Below are 24,999 nucleotides of genomic sequence, written 5' to 3' on the forward strand. Positions count from 1 at the left end.
TTGAAATTCGTGTTGAACTTTGGTTTATAAGTTTTCTATAATGGGTTAAATTCTTGGCTTACGCAAGAAAGGATGTACAAATACGGAAGCCCGAGTTGTTTGAGTTTATTCTTCTATCTGTTCTTGGCGGTTGAGTAGCCCTCGTTGCTATATTTACTTCGATTACTTTCGAGCTAAAAAATGGTATACTGCGCGGCGTTCGATTGTAACAACGACTCGAGGTACACAACTGGTATATCCTACCATTGCTTTCCGAGGGATGAAGCTCTACGATCACAGTGGCTGGCAAAGATCTCACGAGCGGATCTGGTCGTTTCGAAAAACTCCAGGCTGTGCTCAGAACATTTTACACCTGACTGCTACGAACGAGACTTGAAAGCAGAAATTCTTGGTTTGAAACCCAGATCTACGCTAAAACCAGGTGCAATACCCACGGTTTTTTCGCATCGGAGACCATCAAAAAGACCTCGACTTTCATCGGAGAAACGTTCAGAAGAGAAAGTCAGAAAAGAAGTAAGTGAATCGCGAATTACTCTCTTGTATCTGGGTTGGGTTGTTGCAAAGCTTGGGTTGTTGCAAACTCTTGAAGCTGCTCATCATTTATGCATGATTGATACAAAAAAAAAATTGAAAGGTGAATGCAGTTTGAGGGCAATAACAATTTATATCTTAAGGGATATCACTCGAATAGGTTCCATTGAGAAACATTAAATTTTCACATAAAAGTATTTCTTCTCCTTAAGCAAAACAATATCCTGCCATGGAATTCCTTCTAGTTTCATGTTTTTTTTTTCTGAGTCATCTTTGTACTTCATCTCTCCTGAAAATGTTTGACCAGTAGGTAAACAAAATTAAATTGTTTCAGAATAAAGTGATTATTCTTTAATTCTAGGAACATTATACCTGTCCCTTGTTAACTAGCAGGTGAATAAAATTAGTACAAATAGACTATATGTAAGTTGTGGATATTATTCTTTAAATAATGAATTCTTTTAACCTTCTTTACCTCTATGTGAATAAAAACTTAATACAACTGGAAATTCTAAGTTAAAACCAGTGCAGGCTTTCAACCAAAGGAGGGCAGGGTCAGGTGTTATATTTTCCAAGAAAATCCCATTGAATCATTGTGTAACCATATAGTAGCATAGTTTATCCCTCATACCCACATTTTTCATTCTCTCAAAGGGTCACTAACCCATACCATAACAGAGTTAATATTTTTTCTGTTATAGTATATAGCCTCTATCACTGCACAACCTAGTTGTGGAATTGAAGAACATGCAGCTTCAGCTTTAGAACAGCCTGCACCTGTTGATGTAGTGAATTGTGGAGCAAGTACATCAACCTCAGACAGCCCATCATATCCATTCCCACATGATTTAGGGCCTAAAAGCACGTTGGTTGAGTCACAAGCAGTGCAGGTGAATTTGCCAAACAAGGGTGTGGATTTTGGGATCCAAGTCAATCTTCGTGGTCTTCATTTAATGATGAAATCTACTGACACCCAAGTCGAGGTTGATGTTTCAGAAAGCAGCACCCAGACTGAAGAGGTATTCCTTCCTGAAATTGAAGATAACAAGGGAGAAGCAACTGAAGCTGCTGCTTCCCCAGAAGTCTCTCCAAGAAAAGATGGCATCTACCTTCCCACAAAACAGGAAGATTCAGATGATTCGAACTTGTCAGGATCAGACAACGAACACCAAGGGGAAACAAAATGCGAAAAGCCACAGGATGATACCAAATACATTGTATTTAAACAAGAGCTATTTAAATTGTTTAAGTACTGTCCTGAGTGTGGTGCAGTTGTGATTAAGAGGAACCAATCCACACAAGGAAGCCAACTATTTGTCACCCTAGAATGTATGAATAATCATAAGTACTCCTGGCAAAGCCAGCCAATGCTTGAGGGGATGGCAGCTGGAAATTTGTTGCTGTCATCATCTATTTTGCTCAGTGGCTCTACCTTTACAAAAGTAGCATCTTTGGCAGATATCTTAAATTTGAAAATTTTCAGTGAGAAAACATTTTATAATATTCAAAACAAGTACTTATTACCCGTAATCAATGAGTTCTGGCTTAAAGAACAAAATTCCACTTTTTCTGAGGTAGGGGGGCGAGATCTGTGGCTTTCAGGGGATGGGCGTTGTGACAGTCCTGGCCATAATGCAAAATATGGGACATATACCATGATTGATCAGAAAACTGATAAGATTGTTGACTTCAAGGTTGTTCAGGTCAGTGAAGTAAATAATAGCAATGCCATGGAAAGAGAGGGTTTTAAACGCTGTATGGAAAACATCTATGAAAAAGGGGGGAAAATTATGGTTGTTGCAACTGACCGTCATGTGGGCATTAGGGCTGACATGAAAAGAAATTTCCCTGAAGTTGATCATCAATTTGATGTGTGGCACCTTTCCAAGAGTATAACTAAAAAGTTAACTGAAAAAGCAAAGAAGAGAGAATGTGCTGATCTCTCTCTCTGGATCAGATCCATCTCAAACCACCTTTGGTGGTGTGCCAAAACATGTGGGGGAGACAAGGAGATGTTGAGAGAGAAGTGGATATCCATTGTCTATCACACTGCCAATATCCACTCCTGGGATTCAGCTGACCTGTATGAGGAATGTGCCCACCAACCAATCCCTCCAGCTATCGCAAGAACTAAAAGGTGGCTTAGGCCTGGCTCCTCTGCTCATAATGCATTGAAGGAGGTTGTATTCGATAAAAATCTGTTGAAGGACATTCAGCAACTAACACTAAGTTGTCATACTGGCAATTTAGAGGTGTACCATAGTGTGCAGACCAAATATGCACCCAAACGGCAGCACTTCTCTTATAATGGCATGGTTGCTCGAACTCAGTTGGCAGCCCTAGACCATAATGCCAACACTGGTAGACAACAAGCCACTGTATCCAGGGGTGCCAACCAAGGGGAGCTGCAATATAAGGTGGTGTTTCCGAAAAATACAAAAGAATGGGTGGCGAAGCCCATATTTGAGAAGACAACCAATTATCATCTCAAGCCAATGCTTAATGCCATTGTAGAGAGAAAATGCTTAAAACCACAAGAGAGGAGTGCAACAGTCACAGCACCACACATTCCTGTAAACATTGCCAGCAAACCCCGCCCTCCTAAAGCAGATGTCATTGCTAATCATACTTCGAGATTTTTGAATAATTAAATACAACAACTTTGTCAATAACACAATCAAATGAAAATAAAAGCAATCATCGTAGCAAAAAGCAATCAAAGTTAGGTTTGAGGTTTATTTCATTCAGGCCACGCAGCTATCCCTGGCAATGTGGATAATTTAATAACTGCAGTAGGGATGACATTCGTTTGGCTCTGCATGGCTTTTGACTGAATCACTATGCAGAAATGTGTTAGTAATTCATATCCTCGATAAGTAATTGTATATTTCACGCAAATTTTAGAAAGAAACCGTAACATAAGGAAAGAAGAGCCTCTGGTGTTATACACGCAAAGGATATGTTACTAATCATTATTAAAGGACATTACGGATAAAGTTCAAAGTTCCAGATCTGCTTCTCGAAACCCCACGTAATTACCACTCTCTTCTGGAAATGTTTTACGTATGGCCGTGACGACGCATGCTGGCACGATTCTCCGCCGGTTTTTTCCTAATACCCCATGTGCCCACCAAGTAAATTGTCTGTAGGCTGCCAAACGCCAAGTTCTAGAGAACAAGAGGATATAAAGTCACAAAAGCGATTGACTTAATTACGCGTACAAAATAAGAAAGAAAAAGACAGTTTACCTGTTGACGATAGGGTCGGGAATTGGATTGAGCCGCGCATTGTGGATAGCAACCAATGCCGTGCTCAAAACATCCGTGTCCAGGCACACAATACCAAATTTCGGCTGTTCTGTTATACATCTAACACCTATCAAGAAGAAAAAAGTCTTAACATTTTATTTCCCTCACTGTTTCAATAATTTTCATCCATCAGACCTTGTAATTGCAATTACAACTAAGATCGAGTTTGCAATTGTCCACCTTTTGTCACTCTTAGCAGAGAAGCGGTCGCTTCAAACAAAATACTCGTGAGAATAATCACATAATAAGTACAAACCTGAATTGTCGAACTTTTGATTAAGCTCCTCTAGTTCTTGGCAGCAGTAACATTCATTTGCCACCGGCATAAGCGCACAAGCGCCGCACAAACACCATTCGGTGTTTCCCATCCTCGAAGTATTGTCTTCTTCGTGGGCTTCTACCTCCTGTCCTACACTCTCTTCCTGAGGTGGTTCTTCTCCAGGCTGATATACTGGTTCGAACTGAAATGGTTCTATTCCGCTCATAACGAAGGGTCGACAAAGACGCAATTTGTATTAAAACTTAGCTGAACGATAACACGTTCTAAAGTGATCCCCATAACATACGTCACAGGCTCATTTGGAAGACCGCTGATTTAAAATTGGTGCCCACGGTTTGAAAGCCGAAACAGCGCGAAAATACAAACTTTAAAGAAATATTTCTCCAAGGTAAGACACATTTAGCACAAATAACGCTTGAAATCGAGAATTTCGTCACTTTGGCTATCGAAAGAAATTAACTCAATTTTTGGCTTCAGTTCTCCTTTAAGGCAGCAGAAGATTGAAATGGCGTGCTTGATCAAAATATATATCACAATATAAATATTGTGGTACATTAAAGTGCCGAATCACCTACATTGCTTCTTTGTTGTGATGAATGCGAACGAATCAGCGTTAATAATCGGCTCAAAACTGAACCCTTTTTTCTGTGATGATGAGTGATACAACTTGAATTGGTCCCTTAAGGAGCGATGCACAACAGATGATATTTCCATAGTTTCTACCGGAATTCCCGTGATCTTGCTTTTCCTGACAAGATCCTTCGAGGAGTTCGAGAAGAAAAGTTGCTGCTCAGAGACTTTTGGATTTTTCTCAAACAAACTATCACTTGAACGAGGGATTTCCTTATGTTTTTGATCGCTTATTTCATCCTTTCAGAGAGCAACAGCTCAGTAAAAATAATTTCCATCTCAGTGGAAAACGACTTCTCTCCTTATAGGAGGTATATTTTCAAAAGTCGTAATTTGTTCATTAAATACGTTAACAAGCATGAAAACAGGATGTACATATATAAATACAACTGAAAAGACTTAAATAAGTTATTTCTCAGCGATTCCTGGTTAACTTTGTAATATTTCGGTGCGATGACGATTTCACAATAAACCTTACGTAAGGAGAGAAGTTTTTCGGTTTTTTTATGACATATTTCGTGGTAATTCCAACAAAAACTTAAATTTCCCTCGCATCAACATATCTCTCTCAATGTATAATAAAACTGCGGCGACAAAGCCATAATCTCTCGCAAAAATCGGTTTTTTGAACGTCAAAAGAACCTTTCGCCATACGTTCCTTTATAGCAAGTTACAATGTTTGCCCCGTGGCGATCCCAGAACTCTTTGCGCAAACGCAAGATACTGGCAACTCATTCATTTGATGTCACTACCACAATGTTTTTCACGGATATTATGTTTATCAATAGTCCATTTTACAGTTACTTGCTTGGTTGCCAAGCCTTTGAACATGAGTGAGGCTAAGGGTGACATTGTTATGACACAAACCATGCTGCTTTTCAAATTTAAGTTACTTTGTTATCATGCTAACAAGATACTGGTCTCTATCCCAACATGGTCAACTTCAGCCACACTCCAAATCAAAGGCTTGGCAACTAAGTACCCAACTGTAAAATGGCCTATTGCTCAATTTCAATTTTAATTTTTAATGACATATATTAATGAAGGCCACCAAGATTATGAGACTGGATGCATGCCACTTTATTTTTCTTGGACCCAAATTTATTAACCGAGATGAGCCTGACTGTTATTGTTTGATATATTTCCAGGTTCTGAAACTCTGAAGAGGAAGCAACCTCAGAGAGATAGGCTTTTCGCTTTTTTAACATCTAAAAGTTAAAAACTGTAGTGGAAGATGAATTTTCTGATGAAACTGGAGAAACTGCTTTAAATGATACTGTGTCAGCTTCACCAGATTCTGCTAATAATGTGAGTATGCCTGACCCGCCTGTGGATCCTGAAGCTACTGTGCTAAATTTACTCAGCAGGGTTGAAATACTACAAAAGCCAGAGTCCACAGTAGAGGAAAGGTAGTGCAGCTAGGGAAGGAAAAGGAAGCTTTGCTTGCGCGCCAGTTTTCTCTGGACAAAATTAAAGATGACAGTGCAACCATGCTTTTTTATACAGGCTTTCCCAATTATGAGGCTTTAATGAGCTTTCATTGAACTGAAAGTCAGGAAAATACACCATTGGAAAGGAGAGAAACTCTTGAAGGAAAGTTGGCCTTATCAGATGGATAAGAACAAAAGTAAAGCAGGACCTTCAAGGACACTTACCTACCTCCAAGAGTTTGTTCTTGTCTTATTGTGATTGAAGGTGGGATTGTTTGTACTCAATCTTTCTGACAGATTTGGAACTAGCACAAGTCTTGTTTTGTGTATTTGCATTACACGGATAAATTTTCTTTCTGGGGAACTTCCTGGACTCTTCCCCTTCCCATTGCCAGAATTAGTCATAAAGAACATGCCTCAAGAGTTTGCTGAATATCCCAGTACAAGAATTATTCTGGACTGCAGTGAAGTATGCTGGCACAATCTGAAACTTGGTCAGATTATAAACACCATAACACATGGAAAGTGCCAGTGGCTGTCACTCAAAATGGCCAGGTGTCTTTCATTTCAGACTTGTGGGGAGAACAGGTTTCAGACAAACAAATTACTGGAGAAAGTGGTGTTCTCATTTGTAAGAGCCTGGTGACAATATCATGGTTGACAGGTTATTTGATATTTCTGATGTCATGCCAAATGTTGTAATAGTAAACGTGGCTCCTTTCTTGGCTGGAAGGGATCAGATGACTGGGGTGGAAACCTAAGAAACCATGAGTGTAGCCTCTGTGCACATACATGTTGAACGAACAATTGGTAGGATAAAGACCTACCATATACTGGATGGAACGCTTTCAAACACTTTAAGCTCATACGCCTCACAGATTGTCAAAGTCTGCGCTTTATTGACAAACTTTCTTCTCCCATTACTAAAACCAACTTACCAACAGTAGTAAAAATGAAATACTCCACAGCATAGACAAAGAAAGGTTACAGTGACATCATATTTTAACCCTTTCACTCTTAAGATCCCATTAGTGACTCTCCCTACTGTCTGCCATACATTTCTAAAGATGTAAGTTAACCACGTTAACCTTCATCTACCCTAAGCACCAAGATCGGACACAGATTCCTTGCCCGAGTAGACAAACACTTCCCTAAATACCATAAACTTAGAAAAATCTGTAATCGTAATACCATCAGAATCAGTTACAGCTACATGAATAGCACTAAGCAGATTATCGACAACCACAACAAACGCATCTTATATTCATCGGAACATATGGATGACAACGCAGATGACACCGCAAATAACACAAAAGACAGCAAAACTTGTAACTGCCGACAAAAGATCCCATGCCCACTCAACGGGTATTGCCTCCAATCAATAGTTATCTACAAAGCCACCGTCACACGTAAGGACAATAACACTACTGAAACGTACATCGGACCTACAAAAAAAGGCTTCGAGATAAGATATAGAAACCACTCTGCATCATTCCGACACTTCATTCCGATTTGGCGCTCCAGTCATGCAATACGTTCGTCCTTCCTTCTAGATTTGTCCTTTCTCCACTAAAGTTGCCGACGTGTCTTTTTTACTTCACAGCTATGTAACATGATCATTTTGGCTGCGCGCTTGATGGGGACACTTTCCGGCCGCCAAATCGTACTTCCAATGTCTATCAGAAAATGCAAAAAAGTTTCGTTTTATAAGCACTTTAACAGTACCGCGTTTTACCGATTGTGGGTGGTGTGAATCATACGCTAAGTACTGATCAGTGTGTGTGGGCTTCTTGTTTACGCTGGTGGTGAGGCGGCCGTCAGGTTCTCTTGAAACTGCGGTGTCGAAGAAGGCTAATTTGGTGTCATTCTATGTCTCGATGGTGAAGCGGATGGAGGGCTTCTGGTTGTTGAGATGCCGTAAAAGTCATCAACGGTTCCACGATCCAGGGTGGTAAAGGTATCGTCTACGTAGCGTTTCCAGGCCTTAGGCATGTAGGATGATGAGGTTATTGCAAATTTTGATGATTTCATGTTGTTATTTTGCAGAGGACGGCTAAGAATTATACACTGTTTTAAAACGTACGTGCTGAGCTCTCCATGTCTTGTTATATTTTCCCAAAAGTTGGAATATCAGCGTCAACAGCTACTCGCTGATGAATGACAACAGCTCTATCAAGAACAACTGAAGCCGCAGAGATACGCGCTCGAGCTGCTGCCAGTCACCTTTCACCATCTGCTGCCTCTCTTGCGCAGCTGCAACCACAACCACAGACATTCTAACCTCAGCTGCAGATCCCACCACAGCAGCAACGACAGCAACAACAGCAACAACAGCAACAACAGCAGCAGCAGGCACAAGCACATAAACAACAAAAGCTTAGGCATTCCCAACAAGCCCCGCACACGGCTCCTCATCCAGGTGCCACCAGCCAAGCGCCGCAAGTCACACAAGTCGGGTGGGAGCGGGTAGGTAAATCCTGGGGGAAAAGAAATCTTGTTTTAGAACAGAAATGGAATTAAATGAAATAAAACTTCAGTACTTTCTACTCTTTTTGCCATCCCATTTCCAAAATTAAAAGCAACCGATTGAAATTTTTGTCTAGTTTTGGAAGATTGGCACCCTTGCACACATAAAGGGACAACGTACTGTCTTCAGCAATAGAACAATTGAAGGCCGCCGAGCTGCGCGCTCGAGCTGCTGCCGGTCACCTTTCCCCGTCAGCTGCCTCTCCTGCGCAGCCGCAACCACAACCACAGACATCCCAACCTCAGCTGCAGATCCCACCACAGCAGCAACAACAGCAACAAAAATAGCAGCAGCAGGCACAAACACATCAACAGCAAAAGCTTAGGCATTTCTAGCAAGCCCCGCTCACGGCTCCTCATCCAGGTGCCACCAGCCAAGCGCCACAAGTCGCCAGCCCCACGCCACAAAGTAGGAAACTCACAGAAAAAAAAAGAGAGCGGGTCAGTAGATCTTTGGGGAAAAGAAATCTCGTTCGAGAACAGAAATGGAATTAAAAGAAATAAATCTTCAGTACGTGCTACTGTTTTTGCCATTCCATTTCCAAGTTATGATGCCTTCGCTTGAAATTTTGGTCTAGTTTTGGAAGATTGGCACCTTGTAGGAAATCCTGTGATAACGTCACATCATGGAAAAAATTCAAAGGGTGGTTTATCCCTGGGTGCACAAAGCTCAAAGTTATGCTAGTAAAAAATAATTTCTCAATTGTGTATTTTCTATGATGTTTCTTTGAATGTTGCCTTTTTTTCTCTAAGTATTTAAATGCCTGTTTTTGTCGTATTGTTGTTTAAGTATTGATCGGTGAAGTCTAGCAGACGATCCAGAAGAATTGTTCCCCTAGAATTTTACATTCAAATTAAATAACAGCTAAGTGCATGTCTCTTCCCCACTCTCTCCATCATCCACTATTCGAGCCCAAAAGTATAAGTATATGTTTAAGTATTGATCGGTGAAGTCTAGCAGACGATCCAGAAGAATTGTTCCCCTAGAATTTTACATTCAAATTAAATAATAGCTAAGTGCATGTCTCTTCCCCACTCTCTCCATCATCCACTATTCGAGCCCAAAAGAAAAAACTAAATCTACCTCAATTGAAGAAGACTTCCTTTTAACCTACGGAACGGCTTGGCAGAGCAGACAAACAAACGGGCGTAATAATAATAAAAAAAAGACTCGGACAATAGTGTCCAAAATTTGACACTGGTGTCTAAAATCGAACATAATTCCGTTATTCTGAACATACCTACAAGCAAAATTTATTGGCGTTTACTCACTTTCTCTTTGCTCATAATACTTTAAACACTTTTTGTAAGATACTTTAAAGGATATTTTTTGTAAGACAAACGCACTTGTGTGAAAGATTACAGTTTTCTGATCCAAAGATACTTTATCGAAGTCACTCAAACTTTTTTTCGTATCGAAAGCTCTCTGGTAAGGTAAAGATTTTATCTCATCAACGCAGGAAACATTTGCCCAATTGTGCTTTGCTTGGCTTGCTTTATCTTGTTCATTATGTTTCCACCGTTGCAATGAAAAATTGCCAGGGAAGCCGCGTACGGACACAAAGCTTTTGACAATCGTGAAATTTGTCGTTCATTGGCATAGAAACCAAGATGAGGCTAATTTCATTAAGGTTAAAGTGATGGTATAGTTAAATTTCAAACATAGAGGAAGTGAGATCTAATTCGCTAGAGCATTCAATTCTTTCGCGAATGAAAGGCATAGGAATGTCCCGAATGAGGACAGTTGAAGACCCTTTAATGTCTTCTGTAAAAACTATACACTAAAAAGAAAAAGTAACTATTTTCTACAGCAAAACTTGTTATTTTATTGTTGTTTTTTTCTGATATATAAAAACTTTCAGGAAATTTTTCGCAGAAGCTTGGGCAAAGCATAATTAAGTCAGAATAAAATTGTTCAATCTTATGCTTATTTATGCTTTTAGCTGATACAAATCACTAAAAGTACAATAATTTTTTGTTACGATAAACCTGGAACAAGGGGAAAACAAAGACACGCAAATAACATTAAGTGAGAAGTAGATAAATATAAAAGAAGTCACTTTATAAAATAATTCCTTTCATTACAATCTTGCTTAAGGTCACTAAAAGCCACAAGTTCTTGTACCAGTGTGCTTAACTCCAACAAACTGTTGGAAAAATTGTAGCCTTATCCCCGGTTTAGAAATACTTGATACATCTTTAACATGTCAAAAATGATGGACATAGTTTATTAAAAAAAAAAACTCCATCGTGGAAAGGAGTCCATTATAATTTTCACTGAGTGCTAAGCACTTTAAGGGTTAGATGTTAAGATTATTCCGTTTTTGAATATAGTAATATATAACCTGATACACTGAAAATCATTGCCCAGTATAAAGTCATTAACTCATCCTTCACATTTCCATAATTATTCAGTTATTTAAATCAATGTGCACAGAAAAACAACGTTGCATAGAGACGATGCAGAACATGTTTCCCGGGTCACATTGCGCATGCACCAGTATAAACATGCATATATGTGAGATAAGCACACTTGTGGTTATCTCATACTTAACTTATATGATGGGACAGCTTGGATCCAATTACACCAGAAAGATTTCCGTTATATTCACAAAATTAAGAGATTAAGAGTGAGAAACTTCGTTTCCCAGACGGACAAAAGTCCTTTTGCGCAAAAAAACTAAGGCAATCGAGAATCCTCTCTGGTGTAAAAGCGGCTTGATAAAACACTAATTTATGCATGCATTAGCGCTAGAATTCTCCAAATGTTTTCCTGCCCTCAGCTTATTTCTATTTATTTTGCAGAATAAAAAGGTGAAATACCTTGAAGTGACATTTTCACTTTGAAAGACGAACGAAAAAAAGAGAGAGCAAGGTCGAAGAGAATGTGAACCCTCTGCAGGAAAAGCTCGCTACTGCTGAAGTAACATTGATAAAAAAAAGACCTAATGAGCTTCAAGCCGGGAAAACAACTGCACAATCTTAGCGTAGAAGGCGCGCTCTAATTGGCTACTCAAACTCCTAATATCCTTTCCTTTTTCACCTCCGAGCAACGCGTGCGGGATTTGCGCGCGAAAATATTGTAATCGCTGCATAAATAAATGAGTTAAAATCATCTTTTTTTACTCTAACATCTCACTGTTTTAGTATCTACTAAAACGACTATTCACGTAAGTGTCGGTGGCTACTTGTTAATTATCGTTTTAGGACACCATGCCCGACTTCCTAAAGTGAAGCAAGTCGTCACGCAACTAAAGAATTGAGTCTAACAAAATGAACTCTTCACCTTTGATTTCCTTGTTAATTTGGAGCTGTGAGTTCACAACAAAGTCTTATCAAATAGAACCAAGCATATTCTCTCATGATTTGTAGCACTTGGTGCATTTTATCGAACGAGGCCGCGTAGAAATGAATGCCTGGGTTACATCTAGTGTTATGTAAATTTAAATACACCCGTTCCAAGTATAAAAAGAAAATAACGACCTCTGACAGATTAAGCACGTAAAATAAGTGTTACCGCTTTTTAAAATAAATTTTGCAAAAAAAGAAAAAGTTGGATATCAAAAACTTTCAGACTATAATTTTGGAATTCATGCCATTTTTTTTTTTTAGCTTGGGTAACACTTCATTTTATTGCATTTTGCTCTTTGCGGTCGTCACGCAGATGCTAAAATGCGGAATAATTGCTCCATTTTACCGTAACGGTAATTTTATCAACGAAAGCCAAAGACCATGTTTTTTTTAAATATTCATTTTCTTAAAATTTTTCTTTTCACCTCCAGCCGCCATTTATCTCCTGTAACGACTTCTCTCCCAAGGTAGGTCTTACGTTGCTGTTGTTGTAGTCCCGTTTGAAGTTACTGCATGACCATTTGTTTGTACTTCTTGCTTGGAGTTTGAGAAGAAAATCGGGTTATTAAACTGCTGGTGGTTTAGCGGATGATTTCCTTTCTTGCGCTTACAGAAGAGATACAAACCTAACCCGCAGCAACACATCAACAGGAAAAGGATAGCTGGTATCAATATGTATATTACCCTTGTACCCTTTTCGCCTGTAATAATAAGAATTAAGACAAGTGTTAAACAGAATAGCTCTAGCTGAGAACACCAATAAACGGACTCTCGCATCTGTTTCAAAGCTAGCCTGTTTACATTAACTTACTTTCTATTTGATCTTCTGTTGTAGGCTGACTGCTGGTGCTAACACTTGAATCTGAAATTTCAAAAAGGTGATAAAACAGTTCAAAAACAAAACAAACAACTACAAAACTAATATTACAAGAGAAAATATATAATCAACACTTTCTTTGAGCCCAGACGTTATTATAATTATTCATCACCTAAGACAAGAACATAACCGACTAACAAACCTTTGGGCTAATAAATGTCGGGATAATGTACATAGCAATTCTTGGATGAGGTTGAGCTTGATATCATGAATCATAAAAACCGAGGTCTGAGCTATCTGCCGAAGCAGAAGGCTGAGGCAGCTCACACAAACCACAAGAACATGATCCTTTTGAGGAGCATAGCTCTGCTACAGAGCAATGTTAAAGAACAACTGAAAGGCTAGCGTACCATCTTCTATCTTGATAATTAAAGATGACTGATCAACGGCCAACCCTGCTAATTCTCCACTGTCCACAGCCTCAACAAGCTTCCTGGTCACATTAGCGCCAAGATTGTTAGCAATATCCCGGAAAAACGTCAGCTTAAACTTAGCAATAATACTGCCACGACTACAACGAAAGACAGAAACAGAAATTAACGAAGACTTGAACATTTATAACGCGTTCATGTTTTTTCGCTAACTTAGATTCAAGAATATTTTGAGGACACCATTGATCTTTGGAATGCTACATATGCAGGCATTACGAGCATTAAATAAAATGTTTTAAAGTAGTCTCGTGGCAGTAGAGGAAGGTGTAGGTGGAGGTAAGCGGAGTAAAATCTAAAAAAGGGAAAAGGAAAATTAGTTTCCAAACAGGCTTATGATGAACCAGATTAGAAAAAAGGAAAAGATCTTAAATCCCAGGATCTCATACTTTTTTCAGAAACATTCCGTATGAAAGTAATTTGGATGTTACTCAGCCCGTAAAAGGGATTGGACGGGCCTACAAGAAGAGGAGCCTACAGCTAGAAGAGCCTACAGCTAGAAGGGCCAACAGCAACAGGCTAAGAGCTAGACGGGCCTACAGCTTGAGGATCTTACGGCTAGACGGGTCAAAAGCTAGAGGAGCCTACAGCTAAAGGAGCCTACAGCTAGAAAGGCCTAAAGCTAGACGGGCCTTCGCCTAGATGGGCCTACAGCTAGAGAGAGCTACGGCTAGACGGGCCTACAGCTAGACGGGCCTAAAGCTAGACGGGCCTACAGCTAGAAGGGCCTACAGCTAGACGGACCAACAGCTAGAGGGGCCTACAGCTAGATGAGCCTACTGCCAGACTGGCCAACAGCTAGAGGGACCTACAGCTAGACGGGCCTACAGCTAGACGGGCCTACAGCCAGAAGGGCCTACAGCTTCAGGGACCTACAGCTAAGGGGTCCTACAGCTAGACCGGCCTACTGCTAGACGAGACTACAGCTAAATAGCCCTACAGCTAGACGGGCCTACAGCTACAGGGGCTTTCGCGAGGGTTCAAAATGAACAATTTGAAATTAAGTAATACAGAGAGATTTCAATATACTATTTAAGATTCTATGATACCAGAACTAAACAAAGAAGTGGCCGGAACTTTGTTCAATTATTTCGCACGTGTTTCTTGGAAAGCCACAATATACCTGAATCCGGTTATTGTAACATTCAAGAAGGCTTTTGATGCTTCATCGTTCTTATCGTCGTTGTACAAGTCAGCAATCTAACAAAAATAAAGAGGGCAAAAGGCGATCGGAATGACGTCTCAATCTGTCATACAGGAATTTATCAAAGTGGCTTACAATAGAATATAGTAGTCTAGACTTAAATCTATGAACATTGAAAGCAATGGATTAAAACTGGCCAAAATAGTTTGTACCGATTTTTCTATCTTCCTTGCGAGAGTCTTGAATGCTTTGCTACCAGGATTCTCGAGGTCATCAGTCCATGTCTTGTTGGAGAACTTTACTGAGCCTCTATACGTTAGAACTGAAAGTAAACGTTGTAGTCTTCAGATTACCAGCACAGTGAAAGTTTGACTTGTCTTATTTTCTGGTAGTTTAGTGACTCTGCGGTGTTAGTTCACAGACTAATGTTGGAAAGTCCGCATCAGTTCTAACCTTTAACTAATCCTAAAAATCTGACCCGTAAATTAACAGGATTTAAAGAAATCGGAGGACAAATGCAATGAATACAATTCCTCCTGATATCCCTTCTATTCAGGAAGTTTTGTGCCAACGACGACTCATTGAGTGATTCTGAAAATGATGTTGCGTGTGCATATTAATTCTCCGTATGATTTCGAAGGTGATTTTCACTTCTTTCGAAGTATCACGAAAACTTCTGAAAAAGTTGTAGAACATAACATACTGTGCACAAAGCATACTGGACACATCAATTTTGCAATCCTTTGCACATTCTCTACATAAAGAGAGTGTTTACCTGCTGATGGTGTTGTACTCACTGATGGGATGATAGTTGGTTGCAAATCTGAAAGTGAACAAACAAAACAGACCGCTGCAAATCAACTCTAACCACATCAACAGTAGCATTTAGTGGAAACAAAGATGGTGATATTGTGCAGAACTAAAGTTAATGTCTACTTGAGACTGAGCCGCATACCAATCGTACCTCATCCCAGTTGATGTAGCATAAAGAGACAAAAACTAAGAAGGATATTTATGCCCTTCCTCCACCATATATTTCCCCTTGATAGTTAACTTGTACTCGGATATATTCATGGTTGGAAAAAGGTATCGAGGGGACCTTGCCGAAAGAACACAACAGAATGATCCACCCAGACCGCGGAGTGTTCAGCAAGCTAGCTATAAGGCAACTACTTCTCTCGACAATGATGCACACGGCAGAAAGTCTCCGCGGTAACTGCATGTTTTTACTTACACGAGAGCACCAGTTTGATTTTAAAAGTTGTTCATCCCATCTGAAGGGTATTAGCACCTTAATTCAGTCCCCTGAATATAGCTGTCCTATCAAACTCTCGTTTGGGACATGGGACAGGAGACTGTTTAGTCACATGGTGGTAAGGAGAAAGTTCAACTAAGTACCGTACTGGGATTAGAAAGAGGAGTAAGACCCATAGAGTAAGTAACAAACGAGCAAAAATTTTTGCTACTCACAGACGTATCTGTACGTAGGTAAATATAATTAGTTTGACGTTGTTTGCCATTAGCTACTGGTAGGGAACAAAATAACCGAGTGGCGTCGAAGCCTTTGAAATTAAAATCTGATGATCTGCAAATCAATTGATTTACTTCGCGGTATTAATGGTTTGGCTCCTCCACTGCGCCTTGTATATCATCATTTTGAATTTTGAACAGTTTATCTACCATTGCCTATTTTGCTTGCAACTTTAGAGTAATAGTAATTGGCAAAGAGATATCTATAGTTATTTAGGTGTACCTACCACTCTTACAGCCATACAATTCTAAACGGAGACACGGTCGATCACTCCATGTCTTTGGCTTTATCCTGATATACCTTCCCCGCAGACCAGAAGGGAATGAGTTCTTCACTATTGATGAGAAATCCACGTTTGCCAAGAAGACCTAAAATATTGTGTAACGTAAACTTTCCGTCTAAATTGACAACATCAACCAAAAGAATGGCAATGGAATGGCAAAGGCAAGTATCTGACGCTGGTAAAGAGGCACTCTCTCTCTTGCGTGTGGTGTTGATCCAATATCGTAATCTAGCCTTCACAGTTCCATTTTTGTGTCTAAGAACAATCTGTACAATATCTATAACTATTTGCCTTTTGATATTTAACAATCATTTTACGAGCGCGCGTTAGATATGAGATGATAGATAGCCAACGAGGCCAGTAGAGTTGCTGACAATCATCTCATTTATATACAACAAGGGCGAGTGAGATAATTGTTTTATCAAAAACGTCCCGAAATATAGATACATCTTCTCAACTTTATTTTGTAAGAACAAACGGAATGATACAGTGTACAAAACCACTTTCGGTTGAACTCGTCTTCATGTGCGCGTACGGTATAATAGCTCATAACCAATGATGGTTAAGCCAATAAAAAGTCTTGAACTACATTATCCAATGATCCTGTTTTTTTATGTGTGATACATTTCGGAGGTTGCAGAACACTCCATATTCCTTTACAAATAATCAATGATATGATATAAAATTCAGATCAAGACGCTCACTTACGTCACATTACCCACCTTAGTCTTATCGTTCTGCCTGTATTGAGTCCATGGTCCGTCAGCATAGTCTTTCGTATTCACAATGTAACTTTTGATGTACCCCTTACCATCTTCAGCTCCTTGTATAGCTACGGTGCTTACTTTCATCGCAACTCCGAAGTCAACCTTGAAATGGGAAGAAACGAGACAACAAATAAGAACTGGTGAGGTAAATTTTCTCTTCCTACGAAGCATTTTCCAGAGACGAAAAAGAGACAATCGTTGGAACGTGAATTGACAATTACCGGGAGATATCACATATTAGTATATACCACATAGGCGAATAGTATTTTTGCGTGCGCTAACTGGCTGGTTTGTAAGTAAAGCCAATAAAAAGTACTATTGATCTCCGACCAGCCAAAGGTTTCTGTGAGGTATAAACTTAAATAGTTATTCTCCTCAGTGCGGGTGAAAGTGATGGATATCTATATCCACTTCAGTGAACAATAACTATGGGGAAACAACTTACCTCAAAGTAGCTCTCTCTATAATTATCAGATGCACACCACCCAGTACTTCCATTTAACCGACCCTTATTGGCCAAGTGGGCCTCGTCTAATGATGAACTCGCTGATAAAGCTGAGTCTTTGATGATCCCTTGCCTTAAACCGAGGGCAGAGTTGCATCCTGGAAAATAAGAGCAGTTTGACAAGAAAGGTCGAGCCGTATCTCTGCCAATTGGAAAAATCCAGCAGGCAGAATAAGCACGTGACCAAGGGCCTTTAGGTAGGGGAGGTGGGTAGACAAGTATTTGTATGCGACACGACGTGGGACAGGTCAGCGACAATTTGACTCGAGAGGCAGGAATTTTATTTTGTTAGAAAAGCATCGCGCTTGTAGGTAACGAGAAGTGTCGCAAATTTCAATTGATGGAATTCGCGCTGATTTAGTTAGATAATCATAAAGACGGAAGGGTTTGCCGCAGAGAAACTTCGCAGTGACTCATCACCCAGTTTAGTTAACGAGAAAAAGTTTGATTAATGACAGGAAAGTCTCTAAGGGACTGATAAGGCTTGTAACTTCCCATGTTTGTTCACGGGATATTAAGTCAGTACCTTCTATACTAAACGAAGGTTTGGATTTCCTGCTCAGCAAGCCATCATTATCAAAGTTGCGTTGAAAAAGACAAGTCATTTTAAGAAAGAAAACTCACCTTTATCACATCCAAAGACTTCAAGGCGTAGACAAGCACCAATTGACGACCAGGCCAGCGGCTTTATGCGCAATGCATCCGCTATGATTGGTTCTGCCAGGAGGTGCGACACCGGATTAACAGCGTCTTGATTGCCTCGGAAATTCTGTGATACCAGAACATAGTGACATAAATATTAATCACGTAAAATGTGTTTGATGTTAAATGTTATACTAGTTATAAAATTTCACAGTTCTAAGCTAATAATTTACCACAAAAACGAAACCTTTAAAACGGAAAATCGAAGAGTTTTAAGTCTAATTGGTTTCTTTTTCTATAAATTTGTTGTAAAGACTAATTCAACCATTTGCAGTTTCATTGACCAATAACAACCGTTTTTTATTTTTAACAACATAAGTCACATCAGTCTCTGACCCTGGTTTTTCCGCCTTCCTGGTAGTCTGACCAAACCGTGATGTCTACGTCAAGCGTACGTGTGGACTTTAGACTGTACACACTGACAAACCCTGACCCTCTGCCCCCTCCCCACGTGGTTATTTTTGTAATCTTCCTTTCCCAGCCTGGAAAAGTAATCTGGTACCAAGGATGTTTATCTAAAATCTGCAAAGGAAAATACAGAGGAGGTTATATACATGTCCACTCTCTTTCGTCAATACTTTATAAAAATAACGAAGATAAACGACTTCAACCTGTATTTTATCCAAGAAGCTTATGAGCACTTCCCAATAAAAATAAATCGCAAACCATATGGCGTTTCCCCGTGCATGGCGCTTTTCAGCCGAGTTTGACTTGAGTTCTAATTGGTTCACTGAGTTGCTTACATTTCATGACATAAAGTTATTCAATTTAAAAGCCCTCTTTCGTCGATTGACGGTTGCCAAACCCTTTGATGCAACGAAGAAAGAGCATCTAAACGATCTGGTAAATGCACATAAAAAATGTACCAGTACTTGTTATAAACATACTTTGGTTGCCTAAAATCACAGAACTACACATTTTCCTATATTTGCACCATACGTCTAACCAACTGCGTAAATTTAAAACACTGAACAAAATTTACAGCTGTTTGTTTTAGGTATTTAAGTTAAAGAAGAAAACAAGAGACCGCATGATTCTCTCGCATATCAGAAGGACACAACCTAACCACACTTTGGATGGGCAGCCTCACGATAATTCAAAAAGCACATAATGATATGAAGTATCCACTGGATCAAGTAAGCGAGACTTGGCTAAATAAGGCCTTGTGTAGCCTTGCAGAAAAAGGCTCACATCAAATTCTGGGAGAAGTGTAGAGAAGGGAAAGAATGAATGACATTACCTTTGCGCACCACCCAACTGCACGAAACGGGCGAGCGTTGGCAGCCTTATGGGAGCTGTCTTTCGTCGATGAAGCTGAAAGAGATGTATCATTGAGGGACCCAGACTGCATCCCAAGAGGGGTTTGACAAGCTGCAAATATATAAATAGTAAGGGATGTGTGAATAAATTTGGAAACAAGAATATTACCTTATTCTATTGTTTTTCTTGGCAAAGATTGGCTTATTTATTCGCTTGTTTGTTTCTTTGCATGTTTTTTAAGCCTTCCTACTCTAGTTGCTTTCTTATTCTTCTTTGCCGTGTAGAACTATTTCACCACTTCTTATTCCGCTACTAATGTTTGATTCAAGTAAGAATCTGGGTCCTTACTGAGTAAAAACCTATCATATCAGCTCATACCAATAGGGCAGCCATAAAGTTCCATCCGCATACACAAAGAGCCGGTCCAAGAGCTTGGTACTATTCTTATCAAGCGTGTATTAACTGTTGGTTTAACAGATTTAGTGACCACAGAATTGGCGTCATGGTTTGCAGGAAACACCTACAGGGCAAAAAATTATCGGTCATCCAGTAACAGCTAGTCCGCGCGAGTAAATATTACTACGTCTTCAATAAAAATTCTATGAACATTACACGCGTTTGACAAAGATCACATAAAATAATAAAATATTCTCTTCATTACCCTTCCAATGCGTTGCTTACGTTATTGAGTTTCTTACGATTCTGGTTAGAACAATGCGGGTAGATCTTGGCTTTTCATCAATCACACTTCTCGTCAGAAAAGAATATGATAAAACATGTCCTTCCGTTTTTAAAATAATTTTTGTCCCTTGGACCAAAAATCCCTTGGTTCTCTGGAGCTACTAGGTCTACTACATCTTCTTCACTTGCGTGGCACCAGACAAATAGAAAAATCATATTCTTCACGTGCTTGGCACTAAACAAATGGAAGAATCATCTTCTTCACTTGCTTGGCACCAGACAAATAGAAGAACTATCCTTTTCTTTTGCTTGGCACCAGACAAATAGAAGAATCATCTTTTTCACTTGCTTGGCGCCAGACAAATAGAAGAATCAATAGGTATGGTAAAACCTCACCACATCTCGACCATTCCTTTGGTACGTCTCATAATTTACACCATCTTCGCTTGTTTGTAGTGTAAACGTACTTATAAAGCTGGGTAGTCCATTGAGAGTGAAGCCTTGAAGAGCAATTTTGTTTAGGCGAGTTTCAGTAAGCAGATCAATCTGAAAGAAAAAATAGGTATCACAGATATGTTTGCGAAGTCTGGATGTCTTTAAGCTCTGTTTACATCGTATGGTTTCCTTGCTCTTGCAAAAGAAAATGATCACAATTTTCCATTTTTAAACTCTTAATGGTGACAATAACGTCAAAAATTTCGATAACTACTGTGGAACCCCGAGGGGCCACTGATGGGTTTAACTGAAAAGCTGAAATTTGGGAAAATGAAAGAGTAATAGTGCTACGATGTTGATTTCCCCGACTTATTATCACCTATTAAGTTTTCACTGACCCATACTAAAATTTCACGACCTTGAAATTCATTTTCTCAGACTTTCAATTCCTGGCCCGAAGCTACAATGTCTCTGTGCCCATGGTGGTTTTTAGCATTTAGCGTCTCCACTTTTAATTTCAATCATATTTTTTAAAACCATTTCAAGCACCATGTTTTAAAAAACACGCATCTCACCTGGATGTACTGCCCAGATTGTGCCTTGGCGCACCAAGCTGACATAGAGTTTAGCCGGGCCATATCCGGACCATATGATGCCAACATAGAACTAGCCGTGATCTGGCTTTTGCTGATGGCACCATTACTCATGCCCAGAGCTGCAGAACATTCTGGAGTAAAATTAAAGGTAGATTTAGGACGATCAAGTTTAAACATGATTTCCTTTATGTATCTTCTAAATCTTAATGTTGAAAAAGTATCTTTAAATAACAAGAAATGAAACCTTTTTTACACTTTTTCCAAACAGCTGGGAGGTAGACTTTAATAGTTCAATTCTTGCCACTTGCTGCAGGTGTGGACTCGCCTCTCAATCTAACTCTGTGATCACTTTAACCCCAGTAGAAATGGGATTAATCTGAATCGCAACGGCTATTAATTTTGTGCATGGAAATTGTTCGTAAAGCAACCGACATCAGCGCGGGTTGCATTGTTAACGACAGGCACATAGTACAAGAACAGACAACAGAGAGCGTTTTCAAAAAGAGGAACATAGTGCTACATTCACGGAAGCAATTAGTTGACCGCTGATGAGTTGGTCACCCAGCAAGCTATTTTATGGAACTAAACGGGGGTTGAAATAACAGTTGCGTTTCTTTCTTAACAAAAATTAGGCCGGCGGGTGGGGAGGCGTCTAGAAGTCCCTGGGGTAAAATCAATACTTAATTTCTAATAATGGAAGCATGACAGGAACGCAGGGGTAAAAGAAAGAATGTTTATTTCCCCGCACCGAACGGGGAAAAGAGATACTTTTGATTTATTTCATGTATGAAACCGCATCAGAGAGCATCAAGATTAATGAAACTACCAAGAAAAGAGAAGAAAAAATACCGAGATTATATACCTAGAGGCTGTTTGCAGATGTAGCCCCGTCTATCAGCACATGACTGGTCATTCCATCCTCTACTAGGTGGCCACATTTCAATACAATTCTCCATACCAGTCTTGTCATTTGGCTCACCGGGTAACCAGTTAAGATACGTCACAGGGCTACCATCACTCCATGTGAATCCTCTCTCCAGCGACCAATCATTCAAACCTGAATAGTGATAAAACTCAATGAGTGGGTTATAGAAGGCTTCCAACTAAATGAGATTCTGTTTACCAGGACTCTCGCGCTAAATGAATCGTCCACAACGTCTTTTTTAAAAACAAAAGGAATTCTAACAATTTTTTTCAGAAACGGTCGAGACCACACGATTCATAATCGTGTAGTCTCAAGTGTATCACAATCCTAAGTTAACAATGCGCTGAGTAAGCCGGCTCTTGTTAGCTTGGTGTCAATAGATGAATATTTACCAATCCAGATTTTTCCAGCGGAAATCCGTCGATAGTGGAAAGTAATGAAGTCTTGCTCCTGCTCTGATGTAATGCTCACAAGATTTCCACCCTGATTTAAACACTTGAATCTTGCAGCTGCCCATGGCTGCAAGTCACTGTCTCGGAAAAGGTAACAGTGCTTGTCAAATTTCTCCCATCCAGTGGGGCAGCTTCCGAGCACTTGAAACAAAATCGAAATAATTCGATTAACTCTATTTGCATTTTCTTACCAAGGGACTTTAATGCCCATGCGAAGAACAACCGATGAGAAAAAGGAGGTAGTCTCCATGACAAAAAATCTTTAGAATATCAAGAGAAATCTAATATTAGAAATATTGAGTACACAAGCCTACTTACACGAGGGGCTAATAGAGCAAATGCCTTGCCTATTTCTCAAAAAAAGTGCCCCCCACACCCACTGGAAAAAAATCCAAACAACGCCAAATATGTCAGTTTCGGCCTCTTTTGAATGCTTAGATCGCCCCGGGTGATAAAGCCTTCGCCAGGGGTCACAGTTGGTGGAAACAAGCGAAAAAAGACGAGGGAGAGGCTGGGCAATTTTTTTTACACGTTCACTCTTGTACTCGTCTTCTCCGACCGTGAGCCTTGAATCACTAAGATTCCCCTTGAAAGTTGTGTTTTATATAAATCGTCGAGAAAATTAACTTCAGTAAGGATTCTAAAGGGAGAAAATTTCTAATCTAGAAATGAAAATGCGCCTCGTAACATTTACCCCACTGCTTTACACTACTCGATGTTATGCAATCACAGAGTACAAAATTCCAAATTGCACAAAAAAAAAGAGAGAGAAAGAGAGTTAGGATATTGTGGATAAAATAAATAAATTATTTGAAATTAATACGATCTCTATAGTAATATTTCAACATTTCTGACGCTGATTGTTGGTAGATTAAAAGGAGAAAAACATCGCTGTTATGTACACAACTTAATTAGCCACGAAAATGAATAATGGTGGGAAAAAAAAGTTGGACTTGAACAGGATTTGAATCCATGACCATCCCATCATACTGGTGCAGTCCTCTCACCAACGAATCTATCAAGCCAAATATGTAGAAATTGTATTGTTCGATAATATTGGGTTGATACCCGCTAATTTCATAAACATAATCTGACAAGATGTTTCCTTAAAGTCACCGCTTGTTAGAGGTATATCTACTGTATTGTATTACGCCCCACTGTTATGTATTACACCTTAATATCCGCATAGATATTCTCCATACTCCTCTCTAGACATTGCTAATGTCCTAACAAGGAGACTTTGTTTAACAATCACTAGCTTCCTTGGTTGCTGATCATTTCCTTAATTCTCGTGATTCATTCTGTGATTCAGGGGTGATACTGTACGGAGAAGTTAGATACTAGTCACTCTTAGGGTAAAAGGTTTTAGATAAAACACTGACTATGAAATACTTACATGGAGGTGACACATGCGGTTCGCCTGCAAGTAACAATTTGAAAAGTAACGCAATCAATAATTGACAGTCACATAGATTTTAGAATCATGAAATAGAGAGGAAACCTAATTGTTATTCGAAGTCGCCATTTAGCGATCTGAACTCATAAAATGGTCGCCAGAAGTAAACCTTTAGTCACCGCAAGAAAACGATGTTCGGAGCAAACTTTTTGCCTTACTTCAGCTCAACAAATAGATTCCACAGGGAAAGATGTTTTTCGTCTTTTCGTGAGCGTGAGACAAAGAAAAAATGCTGAGTCCGCATGAAGAATCGAACCTCAGACCCTCGGATTCCATGCTCCGATGCTCTACCACTGAGCCACAGAGACTCTACGGTGAGCGAAGTCTATTACGAAGTTCATATAACACGCGTCCTGCATACTGCTAGGATTAGCAATGTCGATAGCGTCATGTTTGTAGATTAAATGAGAGAGATGGTAAGTTTTGAGCCCGTATGAAAAGTATTAATGAGATTAATTCTAGTAATCTTACCCCTTCGTAATCTACAGATAAATCCATTTTTTTCCGAGCAATTGACGTCACTCCAACCTCCAGCATTAGCATCTGAATTACTAGCGACAACGCACGTTTTCTGGCCATATGGGGCATCTGGTTGCTTCGCAGCCCAGTTTGTATAGGTTTTCATTGAAAGGTCACTCCATTGGAAGTCTTTAGAATTAGCTTCACGAGAGAGACCAAGCCAAAAGCGTCCTTGGAAACCCTTTAAATTCATGACGACAAATGCTGCAAGGGAAAAGTGTGACGAGGCTTGATATTTGTACGTTTAATTTATCTCTCAGTATCCCACAATCACTTTGCGCACGAAACACACACGAGCGAAAGCCACTTTGCAATTGAAGTCTAATCAATTTTGCGAGGTACACCCTAAGTGGGAAATGTTAGCAACTCAGGAAGAAAACTG

General features: G+C 39.6%; 2 protein-coding genes and 1 pseudogene across 4 annotated transcripts in view; 1 reads left to right on the forward strand and 2 right to left on the reverse strand.

Annotated features, from left to right (window-relative positions):
- Positions 1–3,218: 3,218 nt before the first annotated feature.
- LOC136283851 (P2X purinoceptor 7-like) lies at positions 3,219–4,325 on the reverse strand. Its single transcript, XM_066173284.1, has 3 exons — positions 4,096–4,325; positions 3,780–3,906; positions 3,219–3,698 (listed from the first exon to the last, which is right to left on the reverse strand). The coding sequence occupies exons 1-3, from the start codon at positions 4,322–4,324 to the stop codon at positions 3,530–3,532; spliced, it is 525 nt and encodes a 174-aa protein (XP_066029381.1). The 5' UTR covers position 4,325; the 3' UTR covers positions 3,219–3,529.
- Positions 4,326–6,476: 2,151 nt separating this feature from the next.
- Positions 6,477–7,126, forward strand: LOC136283957 (uncharacterized; annotated as a pseudogene).
- Positions 7,127–10,521: 3,395 nt separating this feature from the next.
- The window catches only part of LOC131773366 (uncharacterized), a 40,378-nt gene continuing 25,900 nt past the window's right edge, over positions 10,522–24,999 (reverse strand). The window contains exons 35-54 of one of the 3 annotated variants that reach the window (XM_059089347.2): positions 24,570–24,821; positions 24,039–24,062; positions 22,583–22,783; positions 22,128–22,322; positions 21,245–21,396; positions 20,631–20,780; positions 19,932–20,073; positions 19,534–19,664; positions 18,630–18,815; positions 18,216–18,360; positions 17,532–17,689; positions 17,042–17,188; positions 16,263–16,404; positions 15,281–15,328; positions 14,718–14,827; positions 14,485–14,561; positions 13,284–13,444; positions 12,868–12,918; positions 12,565–12,757; positions 10,522–11,057 (exon numbers count right to left, since the gene is read on the reverse strand). In XM_059089347.2, the coding sequence (XP_058945330.2) occupies positions 11,006–11,057; positions 12,565–12,757; positions 12,868–12,918; positions 13,284–13,444; positions 14,485–14,561; positions 14,718–14,827; positions 15,281–15,328; positions 16,263–16,404; positions 17,042–17,188; positions 17,532–17,689; positions 18,216–18,360; positions 18,630–18,815; positions 19,534–19,664; positions 19,932–20,073; positions 20,631–20,780; positions 21,245–21,396; positions 22,128–22,322; positions 22,583–22,783; positions 24,039–24,062; positions 24,570–24,821 (2,717 nt within the window). In that variant the 3' untranslated portion in view covers positions 10,522–11,005. Of the gene's footprint in view, positions 12,758–12,867; positions 12,919–13,283; positions 13,445–14,484; positions 14,562–14,717; positions 14,828–15,280; positions 15,329–16,262; positions 16,405–17,041; positions 17,189–17,531; positions 17,690–18,215; positions 18,361–18,629; positions 18,816–19,533; positions 19,665–19,931; positions 20,074–20,630; positions 20,781–21,244; positions 21,397–22,127; positions 22,323–22,582; positions 22,784–24,038; positions 24,063–24,569; positions 24,822–24,999 lie in introns of all 3 variants that reach the window. The other 2 variants (XM_066173251.1, XM_059089348.2) reach the window with 2 other exon arrangements.

Source organism: Pocillopora verrucosa, chromosome 10, assembly GCF_036669915.1.
Source record: "Pocillopora verrucosa isolate sample1 chromosome 10, ASM3666991v2, whole genome shotgun sequence".
NCBI classification, from domain to species: Eukaryota; Metazoa; Cnidaria; class Anthozoa; order Scleractinia; family Pocilloporidae; genus Pocillopora; species Pocillopora verrucosa.